The sequence below is a fragment of the Carex rostrata genome, chromosome 3 (assembly GCF_964058835.1).
Source record: "Carex rostrata chromosome 3, lpCarRost1.2, whole genome shotgun sequence".
Classification (NCBI taxonomy): domain Eukaryota; kingdom Viridiplantae; phylum Streptophyta; class Magnoliopsida; order Poales; family Cyperaceae; genus Carex; species Carex rostrata.
Window position 1 is genome coordinate 7,090,805 of NC_135920.1, and position 26,029 is coordinate 7,116,833.

General features: G+C 35.3%; 2 protein-coding genes across 2 annotated transcripts; both read right to left on the reverse strand.

The window, feature by feature from the left end:
* Nucleotides 1–3,897: 3,897 nt before the first annotated feature.
* On the reverse strand, nucleotides 3,898–5,283 carry LOC144551205 (LOB domain-containing protein 37-like). The gene is made up of 2 exons (XM_078299084.1): nucleotides 4,944–5,283; nucleotides 3,898–4,540 (listed from the first exon to the last, which is right to left on the reverse strand). The coding sequence occupies exons 1-2, from the start codon at nucleotides 5,125–5,127 to the stop codon at nucleotides 4,122–4,124; spliced, it is 603 nt and encodes a 200-aa protein (XP_078155210.1). The 5' UTR covers nucleotides 5,128–5,283; the 3' UTR covers nucleotides 3,898–4,121.
* Nucleotides 5,284–16,663: 11,380 nt separating this feature from the next.
* Nucleotides 16,664–26,029, reverse strand: LOC144551821 (uncharacterized). The gene is made up of 3 exons (XM_078299929.1): nucleotides 25,286–26,029; nucleotides 24,510–25,178; nucleotides 16,664–16,771 (listed from the first exon to the last, which is right to left on the reverse strand). The coding sequence occupies exons 1-3, from the start codon at nucleotides 26,006–26,008 to the stop codon at nucleotides 16,664–16,666; spliced, it is 1,500 nt and encodes a 499-aa protein (XP_078156055.1). The 5' UTR covers nucleotides 26,009–26,029.

Consider the following 26,029-nt stretch of genomic DNA (forward strand, 5'->3'; position numbering starts at 1 on the left):
CCTAACCGTGAAGCCAAACCCTAATTAGGACATCTCAATTCGAATTGGGTATTGGTATGATGGACTTAATTGTGAAGTACCAATATTTGAGGAGAGGAGAGACTAACAAGAGCTCAATGGGTCTAGGTAGCTAGGGTGAGGGACCTAATCGAGAAGTCCGAATTACCTAGGCACGTTATTAATTTACGAAAGTAACCTTTAATAACATATTAGGTTAGAAACCTCGTCAAATCATACATGAATTCAAACAAATACCGAATAAATAGAGTTAGCAAGGGATTGTAGACCAAAGACCCCTAGATCTCTAAAATCTTGAAAGCAAATCAATTCCTTTCTTTTACTTTTATTTACAATTATTGTTGCAAACTCCTTTCTTTTGGATGTTGAACCCAACCTTAGGAATCGTTAGAATAAATCCCCCCATTTACTTTATTGCACTTTACTTTCTTCCTTTTCTGAAATTTATTATTTAAAGTTTAAGCATAGTATTTACCATACTCCTTGTGGTTCGATATCCGATAATATACTACACGGTAGGATTGTATACTTGCAATCTAAGTCAAAAGTGTATTTGAGAATAAAACTTTTTACCATACCCTTTGGACGCAACATTTAATGGACGCAACTTGAAGTTGTGTCGATCATATTTGAATGCTATTTCAAGTTGCGTCCACACCTTCATATTTGAACGCAACTTCAGATTGCGTCCACAATAATTATGGAATTCCACAAAATTCGTGATTTTTCTAAGGATATATTTAAAAATTCTGGCTTTTTAAATTCACGTCATTGTTAATTATTGGACATATTTATGAAAGATATATAAAAAAAAAAACATTGTTTTCAATTATTTCTCATAGCAATAATATATAGACTTAAGCGTTAGAGTATTTAATTAATTGTGTGCATACTCTATTATTAAAACCTAGGTCTTTGGAGAAGTTTGGTTCAATAAATATAATGAAAAAGTAATTGATTCTTGCTTGGCTCAAAACTCATCAACAATATCTTGCTGCTAATGGAAAGGTGCTGGACTTTATATGTAGGCCAAGTCCTGCTTAAAAAAAGCAGCTGCTAAACTACTTTTTATTCCAAAATTTTTTGACACCATGAATTAAAAATAAAAATAAAACAATTGAATGTCATAAATTCCATAATACAATTGATATCATTAACCGTGCATATGATATAACAATCCGACGTATTATATATCTGAAGAATTCGTTATGAATTTAAAATAGGGCGATATGATTCAAATAAAGCGGCGGTAGTTGTTTGTTTAATGCTGAATTGCTGATTAAATTTTTCATCAGATCTGTCCATTTTCCTCTCATATAAACCTCTATCTGGTTTATACAAAAGACTTCCAATGCCCCCACGTACTCGATAGTTGATACGATCAGAATTCAATTTTTTTTAACTCTGTACGAATCTGAAAGCTCAATAATACTGCTCCTGCGCTGGTGAATTCATATCCTCTGCATTAACTCAAAAATGAATCTTTCGAGTTAATGCATCTGGACCATCCGATCAGTTTAAAGATTTGTGCGAGTTAGATCGGCACTAACATTAAAGATTTCTATGTTTTAGACAGAAACTGGATGAATTCCGTTTATAATCGGACGGTCAATATGTATGAACTCAAAAGATGTTTTTTTGAGTTAATGCAGACGATGCGGACTCTGCGCTGGTCCGAATCTCAAACAGACTGAAAGTAAATTCCAAACGTAAAGTGAGAGAAATCCTGTGCAGCTGTACCTGAGTCCTGGGAGGATATTGATCCGAAGTTTTTTTTTTTTTTTTGATTGACAGTTGAAGCCCTTAGGACGACAACCCGCAACAGTAGTCAGTAAGCACGACAAAAAAATTGAAACAGAGGATTTGTATTCTTTTCTTGTGGGATGCCGGATGCGGCAGGTTTGGTCACGGCTCTTAAGTCTTAACCTGTCAACTCAAAAAAAAAAAAAAAAAAAAAGTCTTAACCTTTGCCAAGAGGCCACCTAAGCTAACAGTACTTTATTTTCATTCTCTCTCTTGTATTTCTAGTTCTCCCAAGGGCCAAGGCAAGGACACGCCAAAACCCAAACTCCGCCACCGACTCGGAATAATAAAGATACAAGGACTAAATTAAATCCATAATCTTTGGATAACAACGAGAATAATAAGCCTATCAGGTCGTGTATCGCCTTCCAAATATGATTGGCATTTCACGTGGAATGACACGGTCCCGTCTGGCCCCACACCCCTCCATATTCTACAAAAGTGGCCCACTTTTACCACTGTCAAACATACCTTACCGAACTAAAGATTTACTGGAAAGCCAATAAAATAATCTCGGCAACCACGCTACGTGTCGCTTGTACGCTTAAACTAGTTCTCTCCGTTTTAGTTTAAAATTGAGACGATGGGATTCATAAGTTTTCTTTTTGAGTGCAGAATAATGATTTTTTCTTTTGGCGATTGGGAAGCGCAGTTCTTTGGTACTTGTGTTGGGTGCCTTTATTTTTCCCAGATGCCGTGTGCGGAGCCGCGTCAAAGCGCACAGACGCGGCGCCGTGTGAAAGAGGTTTCTTTTTGACATTTTAAGAATATCCCGGGTCATCCGAATTGTAAATGCTTCCTTTTGCAAAATGGACGATGTGACATTTATATTTTTAATTAGTAGTTGTTAATTTAATTATTTTAGTAAGTAAATTATTTATCTGAAAGTGTGACGTTAAGTTTTTTTAATCACATTTTAAATGATATTAAAATTTTCATCTTTGTGATTATTTTTAACTTTAAAACTTATTATTTTTTTATAAATAAGAGAAATTAAAATTACAAAAATAAAAATATTATGAAATTAATGTCAGAAACATACTAAATTATTGATGTGATAAATAAATTAAAATTTATAATTACCTGAATAGAGATACTTTAAGAGTTGATAGATCCAACTCTATTCCAATCCAATTTTTTCTTATTTCATTCTTACTAAATTACTTTCTTATTTTCTTGTATTTGTTAAATCTAAAATTTCGATTTTAATTTTTGTTTTAATTATTTTTAAAATTAAAATATCTATTTCGCTACAATACCGGACACATGGGATGAAGAGAAGGAACACAAAAATTGCTCTAACCATAGAGCCTTCGGTTCAGTCTCTTCCCGCTTAAAGCCTTCTCTGATCATGGTGATTGTTCCTGTTTGCATAAGCTCCTCCATAAAGGACATGGTAGATGAATCTTACTGAGATGTTGTTTTGAGTTGCAAGGTTAAGACATGGAATAATCACTAGTAAATTCTTAAATTTTGAGCAATGGTTATTGTGTCCCATTCGCATAGAATAAGGGGCGATTTCATCAGTAACTCTGTAAAACTGGACTTATAATTGTGAGAGCACATGTAAAATTGTTAAATTGAACATATTAAATGTTGTGTATTAGGGGAGAATGCCAGTAAATCCTACTCTTTTTGGAAAAGCAATCTGATTTAATTAATGCGTGATGTTCTTATTATGTAGTCCATTTGCTTTTACCTTTGTAATATTTTGGCGGAGCATTATGAGAAACGGTTATTTTTTTTTTGTTATTTAATAAATCGCAAATTTTTTTGGTTATCTAATCAAAGTATCAACATCACACAGAAAGGGAATATAATAATAAATTGCAAAATTTTCAAATTTACTATACGTAAGAAGGGATAATAAAAGTACTTCAATTTAGAATGAAAAATAAGAGATTTAATTATTTTCATAGGAAAATAAAGAAAATGGAGAATTACTTCCATGAAAAAGAAAAGAAAAGAAGAGGAACTATTTTTTTTATCACAGAATATATTTATCATGATTTAACGGGATGCGGTCACCGGCACTATCATCTTACCCGCCCACAAAAAAGAGGGAATCCAGGCCGGTGTTTACAATATATTGTATTAATAATATATTCAAGGGCCAAAAAGTAAAAGTCACATCAAAAACTCGCCGGTGTAACGCCGGTCAACTAGAAACCGAGCAGCTGCTACCGGGATCGACTCACTCGAACAAATCCTACATAAGACAGTCTCCAAATCTCTGGCATATTCATGCTATCAGTGATTCAGATTTTCTTTTTTCCTAAAATAAACCCGTGTTAAGTCTACTAGATGAACAGATTGAGAAGCTGTGGGGCCTGATCGTCAGTTGTAACTGACTCGCCGGAGTCCCCGGATGGAGTCGCCGGCCGCCTTCTTTTCTCTTCTCTTGGAATCAGGCCCAGATTCAGTTCGCACACAGTTGGCGAAATCGGCTCCTCCTTAGGTACTGTCGTCGGTTTGCATCTCTTTGCAGTCGAGAAGGTTGACCAACCGCCGGTCTTGGTGTTTGTGTAGAGACCGCCGTGTTCATCAGGAGATACCCCACCTGTCAGTTCTGGTAGAGGTCTGAGAGTGCCACCTCGAAGCACCGTCTCAACTGCCGCTTGGCAGAGGTGCCAGTTACCGGTCCAGAGTAGACCTACGGCACCATTTACCGGGTTGATAGTTCGACCGGCTGCTTCAAAGAGCAGAGACTGGAACAAAGCTGTTTGAAAAAACAAAACAGGAAAGAAGAAAATTAGCCACTTCTTAGTAGAAAAGCTGATCTATGATACAAGTAGAGAGGTGGTGGTGGTTTTCCATCTGCATTTAAATTATACCCTGAAAGAGTTTTTTAGTAAATTTGAAGACCGTACGCAAACTAGATACCTAGACCGACCTGAACAGTACAAAAAAAATGACAAGAACATGTTTTGAAACAAACTTCTTTGGGACCTATTTAGGGTACAATAAACAGCTGGAAAGGTGAAGCCTTCAAACCATTAAAAGATGTCTTATTTCACACTACAAAAAATCACAATATAGATGGTTTGGTCAAACAAAACGGGAATAACATCAACTTGATTTCAAATTCTGAATGTGAAATTTGAAGAACAAACGACCCATACCAGGTCGTTGTGGTTCTGGCACTGCTGAGATGAAGGAGAGTAAGCCGGCACGGCCGAAGAACTTGGCCACGAAAACAGTGGCATGACCCTGCGCCTCGGCGTTCTCTATCCACTGGAGGCACGGCCGGAGCACACACGAGTCACTGCACCCCTTTCTCAGCACTCGACAACCGTTGCAACTCATTCTAACCGTCAATTCTTTCTCTCATCCAACGCTGAAGAAACACTCTTTTCGAGATCTCGGTAGAACTTCTTTTCCTCCTTTTGTTTTGAATTATTTTGATGGTGGTTTGGTTATAGCTGGGTGTAGAATAGATGGTTAGCTAATTGCTGGAAGGAGAAAGGAAGCGGAGAGTGTGGGGGATATATAATGGGAAAGGAGCAGGAGAAGACCTGACTTGGGTTGAGGTTAACTAAGGGATTGGGTTAGATGTGGGTTGGGTTGGGTTAGCAGGGAAATAAGTTCCAAGGTCGTGGGGGGAAGGGGAAGGACGGCTCCGTGTTTCCGCGGTTGGTCCCCCCTCCACCGTCCGATTCCTTCGGGGTGCGTTTCAGCCTTTTGATCCCTCTCGTTTCATTTTCTTCCCTTCCTTTTTCTCTCTCGCTCTGTCTTTTTCTCTCTTTTCTTTTGATTGGATTAGATCAGGAGGCGGTCCAGGGGTTCTTTGTGCCCGTCCATTTTGTGGGCTTGAGATTTATTACGACGATATTTTTTTGAAAGAGAGAGGGACTGCCGACTGGTGATGGTATACTTGCTAGTGGGATCTATAATCTATTGTCTATAATATTATTATTATTATTATTATCATGAGAACCATTGCATTTATTAGACTATTCTAATTGTAGCAGCCACTAGTTCGCTGAAACCGGTTGTTAATGTATTTCATTATTTATTTGTTACCGAAACAGCAAAGAAACTAAAGTAGAACTAGTGTGTTCTTGAGTTTATCAAGTTTTTTGGTGAATTCAAGTTTAAAATCTATTAAATTGAGAAACAGTCAACCTCTCGGAACTAGATCACAAGTCTTGATTTAACGTAACGTCCCTAACAGTTGTTTTTCCCAATAACTCTTTATAAAAAGAGGTGACATGGCCTTGTAAAATAACTGGATCAAAGCATATCTGTCCATCAATTTCTAAAGAAAAAAAAATGAAATTTCGCCTCTTTTTGGAGGAGGCAGTGACATGAAAGAATCTGGTGTTAGAATCCCCTTCCAAAAACCACTGAATCTGAGATCTTTGTTGCCAATAAGCTTCTTCTTCTTTATAAATCAGATGAAGAGAAGCTTGGCAATTTTTCCATTCTTCTAACTCAGAAAGAGAAATAGAATGAGATTCTTCAAGGATCTCAAATTCAGAAATTTTTGATAAAAGAGCTTGTTTCTTCCGTTTATGTCCCCCCATAAAATTCGCATGCCAACCCCTTAACTTTTTTCTTAAAAATTACAATTTTAATTGCCATGATCTGCCAAGCTCTACACCTAAAATAAAAGAGTTCCACCAATAAATTACCAACACAAAGCCCTCTTGAGCTAACCATATTTTTTCAAAACGAATAGGAATCGTAGATTGAAACAAATGAGTAGAGGTTTGTAAAATAAGGGGGTTATGATCAGATAAAAATCTAGGCAAAGAGGAAAGCCTATGAGAAGGGTAGTGGGATTCCCAAGAAATAGAACAAAAAACTATATCCAAGAGGGCTTGAGAAGTAGAATGGACAAATTTTGCCCAAGTGAATTGACGGTCAATCAAAGAGAGTTCAATAAGCTGTAGTCTAGATAGTAGAGAATTAAACCTATTACTCAATGCAATATTAAAAGAAGGCCCAACTCGTTCATCTCGCTGTCTAATTAAATTAAAATCACCATATAGTAACCAAGCATCAATACCATAAGAATAAATCAGATTCAATTCAGAAAAAAAAGCAAGCCTTTTAGAAGAGAGAACAGGTCCATAAACACAGGAGTAGACCCATTCAAAATGATCAACCTTATTTTGAAAATGGATAGAGATTGAGAAATCCCCAATCCAATTGTTTAGAATAACAAATTTAGACTCATCAAAACCAACTAAAATACTCCCTGACAAACTAGAGGATGGTAATTGGAACCATTTTGTAATAGAAGAACTAAGGGAATTAAGGGCCCTCTCGGTGAAAGACTCCTTTTTAGTTTCCAAAATGCCTATTATATCAATAGAATTAGAAGTGAGGTAATCACGTAATAACCTACGTTTAAGAGGTCTTCCCAGACCTCTAGCATTCCATGTTAAGAGTTTAACCATTTAAAACTTTGTGCTTCCCTAAATTCGGTGCCTTAAGCACAAATTCACTAATATCAAAAAAGGTAGATGGCTCATGAACAGCCAAAGCATGGTCAGAAATGTCATCCAAAATAGAAGATAAAGCTAATTTAGAAATTGTACAAAACTTATGAACTACGGCTGACTTAATCTTGTCAAAATTACCCAAGCAAAATCCCCCAATCTCATACATAGCAATAATTTCAGAATCAGTCAAATGAGCATAAGGAAATTGAGCTAAAAGTTTAGTCATACCTGATCCTGTATTGCGTTTTACTGGTGAGGTGTCCTTCCCCTTGTTGTCAGATCAATCGAGCAACTTGATACGTAAGCTGCTCCTTGCTTCGGACGAGGATGAAAGGGCCCTAGGATGCTGAACTTGTAATGATTGAGCTGGTGGTGGCTGAGCTAGTGATGACTAAACTGGTAATGGCTGAGGTGGTAATGAGGCAGAAACCTGTAATGGCTGAACTAGGGCTGGTGCGATCTCAGGACCCGAGTTGGGCTGATTCCAAGGATCATAGTCAAGCCGGCCACTAGCAACCGGATCAGAATCGAGCAGGTCAGTGTCGGAGTCAGTGGTGAGAATAGGAGAGGAAGGTCTGGAAGGATGTGGGTGGGAAGGCCTTGGAGAGTTGGGAGGATGGAAAGTAGGGGGTTGAGATGGCGGCAGAGGAGGTTGAGGTGGTGGCATAGGAGGTTGAGGTGGCGGCATGGGAGGTGGGAGAGGCAGTAGACGAGGTGGAGGTGGCAATAAAGTAGAATGAGGAGGTGGAGGTGGGGGTACCACTAGATTGAACGGATTCCCACCAGAAGTGCCCGTAGCTGGTGTGGAATCCTCTTCAATGAAAATATAGCAATCATAGTAGGTTACAAACTTATCCTCATTAGTAAATTGCAATCGGCTGCACGAGGGAATAACCGATCTGTCGGGGACTCCAATTTTGATTCGGAGAATTTCCAAATTGAAGCAATCAAAAGATTGAGGATCAGTTGCAATCCAATAACCCCCAAGATTTTCAGCGAGTCGCTTTATCTCAGAATGACACCAAAGATCATGTGGAAGACCCGAAATATTAATCCAAAATAGATGAGGCCTGTAGCCTTTAGAGAAACGATCAAAAGAGTAAGCCTCAAGGGGGAAATTGACATCACCTAGAGAGATGCATCTGTCATGGAGCGCTCGAGAGCGCCAAAAGTCATCTGGGGGATCGATTAAGAAGAACCTAGGTGCCAATTTGCGAGGAGTCCAATGCCAAGTCTTGCCAAAACGAGCCTTCAGATGTAACTGGATGAATTGGGGACCTTTATTCTGTTGATCAAAGAGAACCACCCCCTTTACAAGAGTGGCCCGAAGATTGCGAGTTTCCTTATTCGAGTAGAACTTCATAGAGCGGCGAGAGTTCAAGGAATCCATTGGCTTAGGTAGCGGAATAGTGAGTAAAGAGGGCTTCTTACAAGTAACTGAACGATGCTCGACTTTGCCGCAAGCAAAGCATATAAGAGAGTTGCGGCAATGAGATGCGAGATGGCCACGCTTACCACAACGATAACAAGAACGGAGCTTAAGCTTTGTGTTAGGAGAAACCTTACTGGAAGCCTTGAACTGAGGAGGTGGCGGCCTAGGGTTTAGCGTGGCTGATGGTGAAGCGATGGAGCTGGAGGACGGAGCTGGTGGTGGATCGGCCTGCCATGAGTAGGAAGGGGGAGAGAGGTGGTTGATTGGGTGGGAGGCGGCGGCACTGGTGGTCGGACTGGTGGCTGCGACGGCGGTGGATGAGAAGAGAAGAGCCTATCAGGAGCAACACTGGAATGAACCAATAGGGTTGGGATCGAAATAGAAGAAGGGTACGCAGGACTGGAGAGAAGAGGTAAGGGTCCAATTGCACAGGGATTGTCTGTAACAGGCACAGCCGGCGAAATCGAAGCGAGTTGTTGTACAGCATCAAGGACCCGCTTCATAGCAAGCTCCATGGCAAGGACTACATCAGAGAGGGCCATGAATCTTGAAATTCTGATTAACAGGCCAACGGGCCGAAGGAAATGAAGACATACTTTATTCTCAATGCACTAGTTTAGAGGCTCCTTTCTCTCTTGAGGAGATCCGACATACTTTATTCTCTTGTAATCCTAATAAAGCACCTGGCCCTGATGGCCTTTCATTTTTATTTTATCAAACTTTTTGGGATACTGTCAAGATGGATTTATTTCATTTATTTCAATCATTTTATTTCAATAATCTTGAACTCTCTAAACTGAATCTTGCATCTATTTGCCTTATCCCCAAAAAAGATGATCCAAAATTAGTCTCTAATTACAGACCTATCAGCCAAATTAATTGCAGTTTTAAGTTGATTACCAAGGTACTTACTAATAGGCTTAGTAAGGTTCTTTCTTCTCTTATTGATGATTCTCAAACTGCCTTTATCAAAGGTCGATTGGTTACTGACCATATAGCTTGTGCACATGAGGTTTTGCATCATATCCACCAAAACAAACTAAAGGGCATTCTTTTTAAGCTTGATTACGAAAAAGCTTTTGATCGAATGATTTGGGATTTCTTACTTGAACTCCTTCAAGCTAGGGGTTTTGGGACTTTATTCATTGCATGGATAAAATCTATCCTTTACAGTGGACAAACTTGTATTAATTTTAATGGCACACTAGGACCTTATTTTAAATGCAAACGAGGTTTAAGACAGGGTGATCCTCTGTCTCCCTTGGTTTTTAATTTAGTGGCCGATGTTTTAAATAAATCGTTACAACAAATCCAGTCAGCAGGATTTATATCTGGTATTGGTAATTTTGCCAATGCTGGTCCAGTTTTGAACCTACAATTTGCAGATGATACTTCATTATTTCTTCAAGCTGATTCTCGAATGGTGGAGGCCCTTAAATTACATTTGATTGCCTTTGAGAATCTTTCTGGTATGCGAATTAATTATGCAAAATCAGAAATGGTACCCTTTAATTTAACTGATCAAGAAGGAATACATTTGGCAGATTTGTTTGGTTGTAAAATTGCATCTTTACCTATTACTTACCTTGGATTGCCTTTACATTTTAAAAAACCTAGTATGTTAGATTGGCAAGCTATAATTGATAAAATCGAATCTCGCCTTCAAGGTTGGAAATGGAAGCTTTTGTCATATGGGGGGCGAGTAACACTTTTAAATTATGTCATATCTGCCATACCTGTTTATTGGTTGTCCGTCTTTCTTATGCCAGCAAAAATTAGGTTGAAAATTGATAAATTAAGACGAAGATTTCTTTGGTTTAGGGGTAATTCAGTGCGAAAGAAATACTATTTAGTTTCATGGTTAACTGTTTGTAGAAGTAAATCATGGGGAGGTTTGGGTTTAATTGATCTAAAACGTCTTAACCAGTCTTTGCTTGCTAAATGGTGGGTGAGGTTTAAGGATCCTAATATTAGTTGTAAATAGAAATCAATAGTTCTGACTAAGTATGGCCACACAGGTTTTTCTTCCACTTGCTCTCCTTTTTGGAGGGGTATCTTAAAGGGTCCCATGTAGTCAATACTGGGCTAGCCAGATCTTTGGGTAATGGTCTTACCATTTTATTTTGGAAAGATCGATGGTGTTCCAAACATACTTTAGCTTGTTTATATCCAACTCTTTTCTTATAGCTCAAGATCCTGATTTATTGGTTAGTGAGGCTTTAGAACATGATTTCTTAGATATCTCTTTCACACGCCAATTAACAGGTGTCACTTTTCATGAGTGGCATAATCTGCTTTCTCATTTAAATAATTGTAGACTTAACCCCATTTTAAATGACACTTTATTATGGAGGTGGTCTTCTATAGGTAAGTTCACAGTTCATTCTTATTATATGTGGCTTGAATATGGAGGTATTCCCAATTTTGAATTTACATCTATTTGGTCATCTAAAATTCCTCTGAAGATCAAAAATTTTCTCTATCTTCTCAAAAGAAATAAACTGCTGACCAAAGAAAATCTTACTCATAGAGGTTGGATAGGTAATACATCATGTCATTTTTGTGGTTCGTTCGAATCTACTGATCATTTATTTGTGCATTGCCCCTTCTCATTTCAAATATGGAGTTGGATTGCTCAACATAATAACATTATGTTTGAGGGTTCGACTATGGATGATATATGGTTTCTGAATGCCTCCATTCCCCTTAAGGATAAACCTTTGGTAGAGCTTGTTCGAGGAGCTGTGCTCTGGTGTTTATGGCTTGTAAGAAATAAGCTTTGTTTCCAACAATCTCTTATGCCTACTTTAAAGGCCGTTGGCTCCAAAATTATTGTTTTAGCTACATTATGGTGTAAGACATTAAATAATGGTTCTTTGCTTAACCTATCTTTAATTATGTCTTTCGACACTAATGACTTGCCTTCTCAGGATTTGATTATAGTACGCCCAAGGGCAACGGTTCAAGAGGGGGATCCAACGCTAGAGGTAGAGCACCGTATGCTGGCACAGGAAGATTTAATCCATATGCTTGAGTTAGAGTTCCTCAATGATTAGTTTGTGATTTTTTCCGGTCTCTTGCTATTAGATGCTTACATTAGCATGACTTTGTTGTGTTGAATATTTGGCTAGGCATGATACTGTGTATTGCCTATGTGGTTTTTTTTTTCATACTGTATGCGTTTCTCTCTCCAGTTTGGTTGGAGATTGAAGCCAAAACAATTTTGTGATTTCTAATGAAATCGGTGGCTCACCACTTTTTCAAAAAAAAAAAAAATTATTAAATTGACTTTAAATGGCGATGCATCCAAATGTAAAACAATTTAATTTTAAAATTAATTTTGTATAGAATTAAGTGGTCAAAAAAGATTCAAAAAATAAATGCATTAAAACTAATTTATTAACCTTCTAAGTTATCGCTTGACTTTATACTAAATTAATTCAAATATTTAAATTTTCATATTTAGATGCATCACTCGTAAGATAGACGGGTTTCAACGGTTTAGATTCATTATTTGAAACCGATTCAATGAGTTTTAGACTTGAGTTCAGCAAAAAACTTGATGAACTTAAGAACACCCAAGTTCTACTCAAGAAAAAAACTTTTTAAAGGTGAATTTGCAATCATGCATCGTATTGATTTGAATAATTATTCGTAAAAAGGCTTAATTTTGAAGTTGCTACAGATGAACTATTGTATAAGTAGACGTTTCAGCTGAGATTTCCATTAATTGATGGATGATTAGTTGTTTGATTAAACTGCTTAGCAAACTCCTTTGTAGGCATTATCCTCTTTTGGCTAAATATACTCAATAACATTCTATCTGATGTTGACGTGGAAAATTAATGTTAATAATAGAATGTAACAAGTTGAAGAAAATAGACATGAACTAAGATTAAACTTTTAAAAGAAAATAGCATATTTGTCAGTGGAAAAAAAAAAGAATATGATGTAAAATTATATAATAATGATTTCGCTCATTGGGACAAAATATTTCGATTTCGCAGAATTCATAATATATTTTTGCTTGAAAAAAGATGAATATTTCTACATTTAAAAAGTCCATTCTGTACGAATCTAAAAAAAAAAAAAAAAAAAATCAATTTTACATTGAATGGGAAGTAATAATATCTCTTGAATTATCTTCGCGGAGGAATAGAATATTGATTAATATTCAGATGCATTACATCTCTTGAAATTACAATTGCAACGATTATATTTTCAAGCAGCAGGATTTCTTTTTGCAACTAGCTCGTTTGTTTTCTTTCCGATTTTGGATTTTAGTTATAAAAGATCTGTATTTGCCTCGTTGTGTGTTTGTTTCTTGTTCGATGTTCCCGTTTGAGGACAAAAGATGGAAATATTTATTTACAACAACTGAAAACTACATCGAAAGTTTTGATTGGTGGATGCATTTAATTGTGAAATTTATAGATCTAGACAGCCTATTTCGAATTATATATGTAATACATTTAAAATAAAGAGAAATGTTTTGGTACCCCGAGCCATCAAACCCTAGCTTGTTCCCGAACTGGTTTAACTGGGTTTAACCGTCCGCTAATAACAGTAATTTATTAATTTACCATTAATTAACGCATCGCTATTTTAACGCACTGTTGTTTTAATTTGATTGTTTTAAATGTTAGCTTTGCATCCTTTTGTACTGTGTTTTAATTTTGTGGACAGTTTGTTAGGAGTAGTTGTAATCACCAATCCCCGAGCTAGTCCCCCGGCTTGTTAACAATCCTCTAATCATTTGCTAACTACTTAATTACTTTAACTAGTTAAACTAGTTATAAGTACTTTAAAGTACAAGTTATAATGATTAGCTCGGGGATTGGTTCTAATTTTATGATAAGCACAAATTTTAATGATGGAAATTAACTACTTTTGATATTTAATAACTAAAAAAAGAGTCTCCATTTTGAAGCTTCATTTTGTTTCTGTTTTGCTTTGTTTCTTCTCTCTTTATTTTCTTCCTCTTCGTGCTTTCCATCGTTGATCGATGTTTCAAATCTTACAGCATAGTAAGTTTGAGCATTTTTTACTGAATACTTTTATTCCTCACTTTTGTTTGTTAATTGATTTTTAAATTATGAAGTGAATAGATTTATATGGTTTGTACGTTAGCTTTGAATGCTTCTAATTTGTTATAGTTAATGGTTTAAAAATGGGGAGTATTAGTTAGCTTTTAATGGTATTTACGTTAGCTTTCAATGCTTCTAATTTGTTATAGTGAATGGCCTGAATACGGAGATTATGAGTTAGCTTTCAATGTTATGTAGTTTAGCTTTCAATGTTTCTAAATTGTTATAGTTAATGTTTACACAGGGTGGATAATGAGTTAGATTTACATTGTTTATGTGATAATTTTTTTTTAATATGTGCTCGAAGCATTCAAAGTAGTAGTTTCATTGTTATTTAATAGATGTTTGCTTGGTTACAAATTGTCATTGTTGTGAAAAGTTGTAATTTTGACAACTTAAAATAATTGATGAGTCTGGTAAGAATGATTATTTCAATGTAGTAGTTTTATTGTTATTTAATAGAGGTTTGCATGCTTAGAAATTGTCATTGTTGATAAAAGTTGTAATTTTGACAACTTAAAATAATTGATGAGTCTGGTAAGAATGATTGTTTCAAAGTATTAGTTTCATTGTTATTTAATAAATGTTTGCATGCTTAGAAATTCAGAGCTGTAATCATTCTAGAATGTATGGAAAAAATTTGTGCTGGGGGACGCGCTCGGGGATTGGTACAAATTTAGAGCTGTTAATTTGTGCTCGGGGACGCGTTCGGGGGTTGAAATTTAGAGCTGTCAACATTCTAGAATGTTTAACAAAAAATTGCGCTCGGGGACGAATTCGGAAATTCATCGTTTTTAAAAAAAAATTAAAATTTAACTCATTTACAATGAAAGTTAAACACTAGAACGTAGTTGATTAAACACTTTCGTTTACATGTTTAAATTATACGATTGTTTCGCTGCAATTGGCGCTACTTTTGTTAACTTTTTGAACATAGTATTTTTCGCTTCATGCAGCGAAAGACTATACAATAAATAAATATTTGTACTGTTATTGCACTGTATGAAGTAAAACCTGCTCGGTTTGTCACTGACATTCTAGAAGGCTAGGGGACGCGCGCGAGTGTTTTATTTGGGGTACAATTATCAGCTTCCTAAAATAAAATCTACAATTTTTGTTTGATTTTATGAAGTAAAATCTTGTTCATTTAACTAATAGCTAAAAAAAATTATTTTTTAACATATTTTTATGTTTATTTTCTAATAAACACAGTATAATAAGAGACTAATGATTCTTTTTACCATGAAGTTATTTTTGATTGCGAAATAAGATGTGAAATAAAGTCCTTCACATTTAAGTTGTTAAATGACAAATAAAATACAAAAAATAAGATAAAATAATAACGGTATAAGTAAAACTATCTCTTCGGAGTTCGGATGAATTAACTTATTTTATATTTATCCTGTTTATAAAATTCAGTGTCTATGTCATATACATATATTCATTTCTAATATCCTACTCAACGAATTAATTTAAATTATGAAATATGCTGCCGAACGATATATAAATCCAAAAAGATAAGATGAAGTGGATAATTTAATCACCCTTCTTAAATGTGATCTAAATTCTAGAACCATACAATGAACTGAAGTCGGAGACAAATCCGAACCTTCACGTAAATAAATGATCCTGCAATTTTTAAAATTTTTGTGCCGTCCAACGGTCCAAGTGACCGCTCGACGAGCATTTTTATATTTTTAATACAGAAGCTCCAAAACCGCATTATTCAAGAGTTTTGATTCGCTCGGAAAACCACAAATTTATGGAACATAGGGTTCGGAACATGCCATCATTTTCCCTTAAAATGTGCCTCGCCAAAATTTACATCTCAAGTCACCATCAAGACCTATTCTTAATTAGATATTGACTTATTTGGTTTTATGTGACATATCATGACATGTCATTTGCCATTTGCTGAGGCTGTGGGCCCACAAGCTTTTCTAGCGACAACTATAATTTTTTTTGGATTTTTTAAAATAAAATCAATCTTAATTATTTTAATAAAATAAATCCATTAATTTATTTATTTTTATAAAAAAACAGCTCCACCGATTTTAGATATCGGCGGAGGAAGAATTTAAATTTTGTTCTAAAAAATTTGCATTGTTTATTTCTACCTATTATTCCCTCCATCGATCTCTAGATCGGTGGAGCTGTTTTTTATAAAAATCAACTTAATAGTGCTTGTTATGTTAAAATAATTAAAATTGGTTCTATTTTAAAAAAAAAAAATTTCTTTTTTGGTTGATGTATGAGAATGTAATCTTAAATTTTGTATTTAAATTTGAGAAATCTATTTCTCAATTTTAAAATTGTAACTTCTTTTGGTTGACGTATGAGCTTCTCCCAATAGTAATGATTTTGTATATTAACTTTTTTAGACTGACACAGAGGGTTTTTTTTTTTGTAAGTATTGTAATCTCAAATTTAGTATTATACCTCCTACGGGATAATGCAAGGGCGGGACAACCGGGACTAGAAAATTAGTTAAGGAGCTGAAATTTAAAGTGAATAATTATTAATTAGTAGTTAGTGAAATTTGAAGACTTCTCTAATATAAAATAGAGTCTTAACTACTAAACTACAAAAAGACATTTAATTATTTAGGAGGGAGGCTGAACTATATATATATATTTTTTTTGAAAAGTAGTGGTAATACCACCGATTTCATTGAAATCAAACATACTTGATATGAGACCCAAATTAGGTACCATAACCAAATATGAAAATGTCTACAACATTAAAGTGTCCATAGCAAAAGATAGAAAATATACAAGAATCAACCAACAAAGTAATAGAAATTGCACAAAACAAACAACAGACCACTAAGTAAACAAAAACAAAAGCTAATCAATTAGCATAAGAAAAGACTACTAATGATAATCCAGTAAGTCTTCATCCGTCAATTCTTCTCCAGACATTTGACCTGGAGGGCTGCCAGTTCCAGAAACCTGGGTTGACTCCTCTTCCTCCTCCAGTATCTGATCTGGGAGGTCCTTAACATCATATAGAAGCATTAGACTTAATTTCAAATATAAGTTTTCAGATCTAGATTTACACCAAAAAGTAGCTAAAGATATTATCTTAAAACCTAATGATTTAGCGGAAATGGGAGTAGTATCATCATTAAAAATAACTCTATTTCTTTCTAACCATATAGTCCATAAGATAGCCCCCCCTTAGCAATTCTACAAGTAATATATCCTTTAAGGGGATAGAAGTATCAAGTAACCACAGATCATCTAAAGAATTACAATTAAAGGTAAAAGAATTGTGGGATGCAATCCAATTCCAGATCAATCGTACATAAGAACAATGTATAAATAAATGTTCAGTACTCTCATGTTGGTCACAAAATGCACAAGTAAGATCCCCTAGCCAACCTCTAGTTGCTAAGTTAACCTTAGTTAGAATTTTATCTCGTCGGACTAGCCAAAGAAATATTTTGATTTTTAAAGGGGTGTGAGATTTCCAAATGGTATCATATACAGAATTTGGTATACCACCATACTCTAACCATTTATAAAAAGAATGAATAGTGAAGTGATCATCTTGTGACCATCTCCATATCAATCTATCATCTAAATTAGGAGACAAACTAAAATGTTGAAATCTAAATTGCAAAACATTTCATTCCACTAAGTAAATACCCGTAAGTTGTCTCTTGAAAGACAATTGTAAGAAGGAGTTATCAAAAGCATCTGCCACAGAAATAAACCTATTATAAACAATTGAAAACAAATTTGGGTATAGATGTTGAAAGACATGTTCAGTAAACCATCTATCGAGCCAAAAAGCAGTTGTTCTACCATTACCTATTTCTTTATTAAGTCCTAAATTAATTACAACATAATCTTTTAGAATAAATTTCCAAAAAGGGGAACATACAGAAGGGGCAGTTCTGAAACCGTATTTACAGTGAAGAATATCTTTCCATATACCAGTAACAGAATTGTCATGGAATCTTATTCACCACTTCGCTAGAAGAGCCTTATTCATATTTTTCAAATCTAAGATACTGAGACCACCTTGATCCTTACCCTTACATACTATATTCCATGCTACCAGATAATACTTTTTCCTAGTAGAATTACCCCCATGCCATAAAAATTTCCTTCGAATCTTATCTATTTTATGCCTAATTTTTGCGGGTAATCTATAAATAGACATCCAATATAGAGGAATAGTCGACAAAACTGAATTTAAAAGGGTAACTTGACCCCCCTAAAGATAACAAAGACCATTTCCAACTTTGAAGTCTCTTTTCAATTTTGTCAATTAAAATTGCCAATCTATATCCGTAAGAGACTTATTATTTATTGGAACACCTAAATAAGTAAGTGGAAGATTAGCTACTTTACATCATAACACAGAAGATAATTCATCACATTCCAATACAGATAAATTGAGAGGATACCATTAGTCTAATTAACTGTAGTTTCAAGATGATTACTAAACTTTTAACTAGTAGGCTTTCTTTAGTTATGGATCCCCTTATTGATGACTCACAGGCAGCCTTTGTTAAAGGACGGTTGATTGGCGATAATATTGTTTGTGCACATGAAATTTTACACCAAGTTAGACGTACTAAACAAAAGGGTATCTTACTTAAATTAGATTTTGAGAAGGCGTTTAACAAGGTAAATTGGGAATTCTTATTAGAAGTATTACATGCTAGAGGTTTTGGCTCATTGTTTATTAATTGGATTCATGATATCCTTCAAGGGGGTAGAACTTGTATTACTTTTAATGGTGAACAAGGTGCTTATTTCTCCTGTAAGCAAGGTCTTCGACAAGGAGATCCTATTTCTCCTCTTTTATTTGATTTAGTAGCTGATTCATTAAACAAAATTCTTAGTAGAGCACAAAATAGTGATTTAATATCTGGTTTAGGTTCCTTTAATAATAATGAAAAGGTGTTGAATCTGCACTTTGCGGATGACACCCTTTTATTCTTAGAAGCTGATTATATTCAGTTAGAACGCTTAAAGTATCTATTATTAGGCTTTGAAATTGTTTCTGGTCTTAAGATTAACTTTGATAAAAGTGAATTGGTTGCTTTAAATATTAGTGATACTCTTGCTACTTCTTTAGCTAGCCAATTAGGATGTAAATTGTCAACTCTACCCATTACATATTTAGGGGTCCCTCTTCATTGGAAGAGATTACAGATTTCAGATTGGTCCCCTTTAGTAACTAAAATTAATTCAAAGTTACAAACTTGGAAAGGTTCTTTACTATCATTAGGAGGGAGGGTAACTCTCCTTAATTCAGTTATTTCTTCCATACCACTCTATTGGCTATCTTTATATCACATGCCTGTTACAGTTAGATCACAAATTGATAGAATTAGAAAGAAATTTTTATGGTCTGGGGGGTCAGGTATTGCTGGTAGGAAGTACCACCTTATTAAATGGTCCATTGTTTGTTTACCTAAATATCAAGGTGGTTTAGGGATACTGGATTTGAATTACATGAATATTGCCTTATTAGCTAAATGGTACTTTCGTTTTAAAGATCCCACTGTCACTGGTAAATAGAAAAATATTTTAATTACTAAATATGGTGTCACTGGTTTGCATATTCCTAGCTGTTCTTCCTTTTGGTTGGGAGTGCTATCTCACTTCCAAATTTATGAGTTAGGCATCAATCGAATTGTTGGTAATGGGAGGACTACCTTTTTTTGGTTAGATAGATGGTTCGGTGACTGTGCCTTGTATTGCGTTTACCCTAATCTCTTTAGAACCGCTTCCAACCAAAAGCTTTTAGTTTCTAATGCTTTCTCTCACTCTATTATTGATATTCGTTTTACTAGACAACTAACAGACATTTTTTTAACATAATGGACCCATCTCTCTAACTCTTTAGTTTATAGCAATTTATTTACTGATCCAACCTCTTCTGATAAAATTTCTTGGCGATGGACTAATTTTGGTTTATTCATTGTTCACTCTCTTTATTTGTGGTTGTCTTTTACTGGTATTTCAAATAAATCGTATACTAGTTTATGGCATTCAAAAATTCCCCTAAAAATAAATGTTTTTATTTGGTTACTTAGACAATATAAAGTTCTCACTAAATGTAACTTAGCTAAAAAGGGATGGCAGGGTAGTGTTAATTATCATTTCTATGGTGAACCTGAGACCGTTGATCATCTTTTTGTAACATGCCCTTATATTTCTTTGTTTTGGTCATGGATAGGGAATTACAATAACTTTCATTATAATTGTCGTACTATTTCTGACTTGTGGCTTTTTGATAACTGGATTCCTTTAAAGGATTCATTACTTGTTGAATTAGTTCGTGCTGCCACTTTATGGTTAGTGTGGCTTACCATAAATAAGATCTGTTTCCAACACGTACCAGTCCCTAATGTTAGTTCTATAGGATCCGCTATTATAGCTTTAACTTCTTATTGGTGTAAGGCGAGACTTGATGATTCATACTTTAAATTAACTCTCATTTTACCTATGGATACAACTTATTTGAATCAGGCAGGTTCTCTGACGATACTTTCGGACACAAGCACTCAGGAAAGGGGAAGCCCCATTGGGGATTCAGACGAGGACGATTTTCTTGGTTTAGAGGGGCCGTACCTTTCTAACTATTTGCGTGATAGGGTCGAGAATGGCTATTGATGGTCTCCTCATTGATTCTCCTGATGACGTTTTTCTCCTTTTATGAGTCTTGTGGTTCGAAGTGTTCCGTATTAATTGCTCTAGTTGACTTAGTTGTTTTTAATTGTATTTTGCCTTAGATGTTTCTATTTTCAGTTTAGTTGTTATTGGTTTTGTATATTTTGAATTTTGTAAGGACTTGGACGTTTCATAAAGAAACCAGGTGGTATCCCCACTTTTTTTTTGTAAAAAAAAAAAATTGAAAGGATACATCTCACTTTTCTCAAAATTTATCTTAAAACATGAAACATTCTCAAAAGCTAAAAGAAGCCCTTTAATATAATTCAAGATGTCCTTATCAGCTTTAAGGAACAACAAAGTGTCATCTGCAAAGTGTAAATTCAAAATATTACCAAAATTCGGAAAGTTTCCTAAACCCTCAATATATCCCTCGACTTTTTCCCTGTGTAAAATTTTATTCAAAACATCCGTAACTAAAATAAAAAAAATAAAAATTCAATTAAATTTCAACCTACGTAATTAAAAATCGTAAAATTATAAAATAACTTAGTACCTCTTTACTAAGTGTGAATCCGCCCCCTACATGTACATACAAATTACAGTTTGATTTTTTTTAATGAAATTCATTAGATAAAATATCATCTCTGTATCTGGAAACTCTACAGAAGTACAAACTACAAACCATGGCATCGCTATCAAACTCTTCCAATATTTTGCAACTATTTTGGATCTTACTACTAATCTAAACTAAAGCGACTTCTTACCTATTGTTTTAGTCGTAGTTATCACAAAAACACATCATAATAGCATTTATTGCGAAATGCTCGAAGCTGCTTAAAACAATATAGAATTCTATTTTTTAATGCATATCTCCCCACTGCGTATACAGTTTAAGGTGAATGATAGAACTAGGTCTGCAAACGAATCAAACCAAATTGAACTTATTATGATTTGAGTTTGAATTTGAATAAGATTTGAACCGAACTGGTTTGATTTGTTTCAAAACAAATTAATTTCGAATTGAATTAATTGCGAACTACAAATTTTTTGAATCAAAGTCAATCGAATTACGAACTACAATTTTTTTTTGGCAACCCAAGTTATACCGGTAGTTTATGCATTAGTTCTCTTCTTGCGGAACAAAATTTACACAGTTTCCTTTTACCTTTTAGAAATTCACACTGATGGATTATGGGTCAGCTTAAGATTCCCTTATATTTTACGCTGCTGGTTAATTAAAATCACGGCATACCTAGCCAAATGAAACTTATTGCATTGTTAATTTGTTATGCTGCTGAAATATTTTCCTACTATAAGTTATAATTATATTATCAATTTTGAGTTCTGATATAAGTTTGGTTCTGCATTATTAAAAAGTTGATGGTGGAATTCATTAGTTGCATTATTTGATATTCAAACCTAAATAGTTTGTAAATAATTTTCAAACGAATTATATCCAGTTTGAGTTTGATTTGAATAAGATTCGAACAAAATTGGTTTGCTTTGTTTCGAAACAAACTAATTTCAAATTTAATTAATTGCAAACTTTTTCTAAATTAAACTCAAATCGAATAAGGAACTACTAATTTTTTGTGCAGTCCTAGATAGAACCATATGAAACCCGAATTTATACATGTACGAAAGACTTTTGGTTCGATCCTGACTAATCTGATGCGGTCAGATATCTCAAAAAATACGAACTCTTGCACATAATTCAGATCCAGTTCGGTACCGGATAATAGAATTTATAAATCCAGTTTGATCTTTAACCTGACACAAATTTCACGGCCATTTTTATTAATAACCCAAAAAAATAGTTTTTTTTATAAATATACCCTCAAAATATGAGTTTTTTCAAATATACCCTAACCGCCCGGGACACGGGCGGTTTGCTCTTTTTTTTTTTTTTTTTTTTGAGAGATCTGATTTTTTTTTCTTAATATTTTCAGAGAAGTCAATTGAATGAAAATCCTTTAACTGACGGCCCAAATTAATATAAGTTACCCATCAAGATGTGCGGCATAAATTCGACTTTCCTAGCCAAAGTTATGGGTGTTTAAAGTTTTTTTGAAAATTAAACTTTGGAAATTCATAATTAACTGTAGAAAAATCCAAATAAGTTGAAATTTATATCAATTATGTGTATTTTTGAATGCTCTACATGTTGTATCAATCCATACTTGAAATTCATAATTAACCGAGAGTTACGACATCACTTATAAATATATCAAATGTTTTATTTTTTGGCAAATACCCTAAACAAAAAAAAACTAAAACTTCACAAATGAAAATATTAAGAAAAAATCAGATCTCTAAAAAAAAAAAAAAAAAAAAAGAGCAAACCGCCCGTGTCCCGGGCGGTTAGGGTATATTTGAAAAAACTCATATTTTAAGGGTATATTTATAAAACAACTATTTTTTTTGGGTTATTAATAAAAATGGCCGCAAATTTCAAAACACACTCTCTATATTTACGATAGACACCGCTTAACTGAGATCGTGCCACATTTATGTATGAGTTAGGCTGGGGTGCTATGGATAGCATAGTGGCCTCTATGCTACGGCTCAATATTCGAGTTTTCAAAATCCAAACGGTCGATCCGAACCATTCATCTTATTCTACATATTAATATCTGCTTGGAGACCAAATTTTATAATTTTATGAATTTTTTTACTATTTATTAAGCCACTTTGAAAATCGCTAATCCAACGGTTTTACTGTTTTGTGCAGCCAACGTTGGATCAACAATTTTGTAAAATACTTAATAAATAGTAAAAAAATTCAGAAAAATGTAAAATTTGGTCTACAAGCAGATATTAATATGGAGAATAAGATGAACGGTTCGGATCGACCGTTTGGATTTTGAAAACTCGAATATTGAGCCGTAGCATAGAGGCCACTATGCTATCCATAGCACCCCAGCCTAACTCTTTATGTATATACCGACTCTCCTACATAAATGCATATATGTGTTGATAGTACCTACATCTTTTTTTTGATAGATATGATAGTACCGGCCATTTTTATTAATATCCCTAAAAAAATAGAAAATTTTAAAAATAACCCTGTTCCTCATTTTTTTTTAAATATGCCCTGACCGCCTGGACCAGGGGCGGCCCAAAACACCAAGTGAGGCGCCCCAGGGCCCGGCGGCCCATACCCCAAGTGAGGCGCCACCCCCTGGGGCGCCCCATTAGTAATTTGGTTTTTTTTTTTTTTTTTTTTGAGAAATCTTAGTATTTTGATTTGAATAATTTTGTTGAAAAAAGTGTTGGGTTTATGTATATGTGTATGTCAAAAAATAAAATATTATGTATATGTGTATGTGTATGCCAAAAAATATAATATTTGATATATTTACGAAGTGATGTCGTAAATTTTTATAACTTTAATTTTTATTTTTATTTCTTTGGTGAACTATATGTATAATATACACACATACACATACACACATGCACATACACATACACATACACATATACACATACATATATACACATACACATACAAAAAAACTCACATATACATATACACATACACATACACATACACATACACATACACATACACATACACATACACATACACATACACATACACATACACACACACACATACACATACACATACACATATACCAAATAAATCAATTCGCATAAGCAAAATAGCAAGTTTATCTGCCACCACGTCTGAATAAACCTAACAAACGACTAGTTCTTCTGGTACCAGTGGCAGGTGCGGCATTACTTGTAGAGGCTTGGCTACTAGATGATTGGCTTACAGGAGGAGGGGGTTGTGTTCTACCGGTTGCTTCAGCAACAACTCTGGCATTTTCTCTTTCGTTGTGTTCGTTTATTGCATCTAAATGTAACAATGCAATTCAGTTAGTAATATAATTAAAGCATAAATAAATTTTGTACAATTCTACGTACCTGCCCTGCGCCTGTCGGAAACAGAACGGCGAGCCCGATTTCCTGACGGTCGCCTACCACCCATCTCGTCCATGGTCATTACAATACGCTTGTGTCTCCTCCTTCCCTTTCTTATCCATCCTTCTGAAGGTAATATTCTATCTCCGACATATGCAGGCCACTCATGCTGATCAGGATAAGAATGGAAAGATCCACCCCAAGTGGAAGCAAGGTAATCGGTACGGTACATGTCAGCAACATAGTGATCCTCACAGTAGTTCCTCACTCGGCATACCGCCATCACGTGACTGCAGGGTATGTGACTTAGCTGGGGTCCTTGGCATGTACAGGTTACCGCCCTGGCATCTCCGAATTTAACCACGTACTTGCAAGCCCTCTTGACAAACGCCATAGTGCCGTCTGGTTTACGGGTGGTAGGAACGTACTCATTTGGATTTTGCACTTCGAATTCTGTTCCATCGTTACCCATCGGGATCACGGTCATGGTTGCACCTTTGTCTCTGTGTCGTCTTAGTTTCTCCTCCACCCTTGTTGAAAATGACTGGTTCATCCTTATTAATTCTGCGGCCTTAGCACGCCGTTCCTGAAACCAGGCATTTAACTTGTAGAATGTGTCCTCTACAACTGCAGCCACAGGCAACATCCGGCTCTGCTTGAATACTGCATTCAGCGACTCGGATCCGTTGGTGGTCATAATTCCCCAACGCCAACCTCCATCCCGGGATTGATATATTTTCTCGTATGCTGGATCTTCGTTGACATCTCGGGGATTATTTTTCCCCACCTTCATTAAGTAGAGATTTGCCTTTGGCATGTACTACATAGAAAATAAGGAAATAGAATAATGTAAGTAAACAATTGTAGTAAAAAAAAATTATTTTCTTAAAGTACAATAATATATGTAAACAATTGAAATGCATGTACCCTTGCAAAACTGCTAGTCATCTCTACCACCCTTCTCGGCTTTTTCTTTCTGCAATTCCATCTAAATGTATCAGTAACCCACGTGTCGCCTCCGGTTGCCTTGGAAAGGTTCTCCGCAACGTGTTGCATACACAACCTGTGCACACACTGGCCAGTACGTGTTGACCAACCGTAATCTTCACGATCAAAAACATATTTTATTCCTTTGTGCTGGTCTGATATCACACAGAAAAACTTCCCTTCCCCAATCACCCGTCTTCTTAAAAACTGCATAAAGAATCCCCAGTTCTCGCCGTCCTCTTTACGAACAATTGCAAACGCCAAAGGCAACAGCTGGTTCTCAGCATCATATGCGCATGCTATGAGTAGTCTCCCCTCGTAACGGCCAGACATGAAGCATGCATCAATGCTGATAACAGGTCTGATGTATGGCACAGCCTGGATACAAGGACCAAAAGCCCATGCTATGCCCTTGAATTGTTTAGCTCCCTCTATTAGTACACCGTCTTTATCAAAAAAAGGGCCATGCCATCGCTCATATACGGTGCCGACATTTGTACTTGCCATGGCCTGGAGCAATGGTGCCAGATAGCCATATGAGTCCTTCCAACTACCAAATATCCTGCAAATCGCAAGTTCACGACCTCTCCACAGCCTGTTGTATTTTGGGATTACATATTTGTATTTGTGTCTGACGGTCATAGCCACCGCCTTGATGCTCATCGATGGATCCAACTTAATGTC

Excerpts from the sequence above, each read along its gene's own strand:
- LOC144551205 (XM_078299084.1), bottom strand. The coding sequence starts at position 5,127 with ATGAGTTGCAACGGTTGTCGAGTGCTGAGAAAGGGGTGCAGTGACTCG. Across the intron at positions 4,541-4,943 it reads GCCAGAACCACAACGACCTG|CTTTGTTCCAGTCTCTGCTC; the intron begins GTATGGGTCGTT and ends TTTTTCAAACAG.
- LOC144551821 (XM_078299929.1), bottom strand. The coding sequence starts at position 26,008 with ATGAGCATCAAGGCGGTGGCTATGACCGTCAGACACAAATACAAATAT. Across the intron at positions 25,179-25,285 it reads TGACTAGCAGTTTTGCAAGG|TACATGCCAAAGGCAAATCT; the intron begins GTACATGCATTT and ends TTTTCTATGTAG. Across the intron at positions 16,772-24,509 it reads AGCATGAGTGGCCTGCATAT|ATACTGGAGGAGGAAGAGGA; the intron begins GTCGGAGATAGA and ends CTCCCAGATCAG.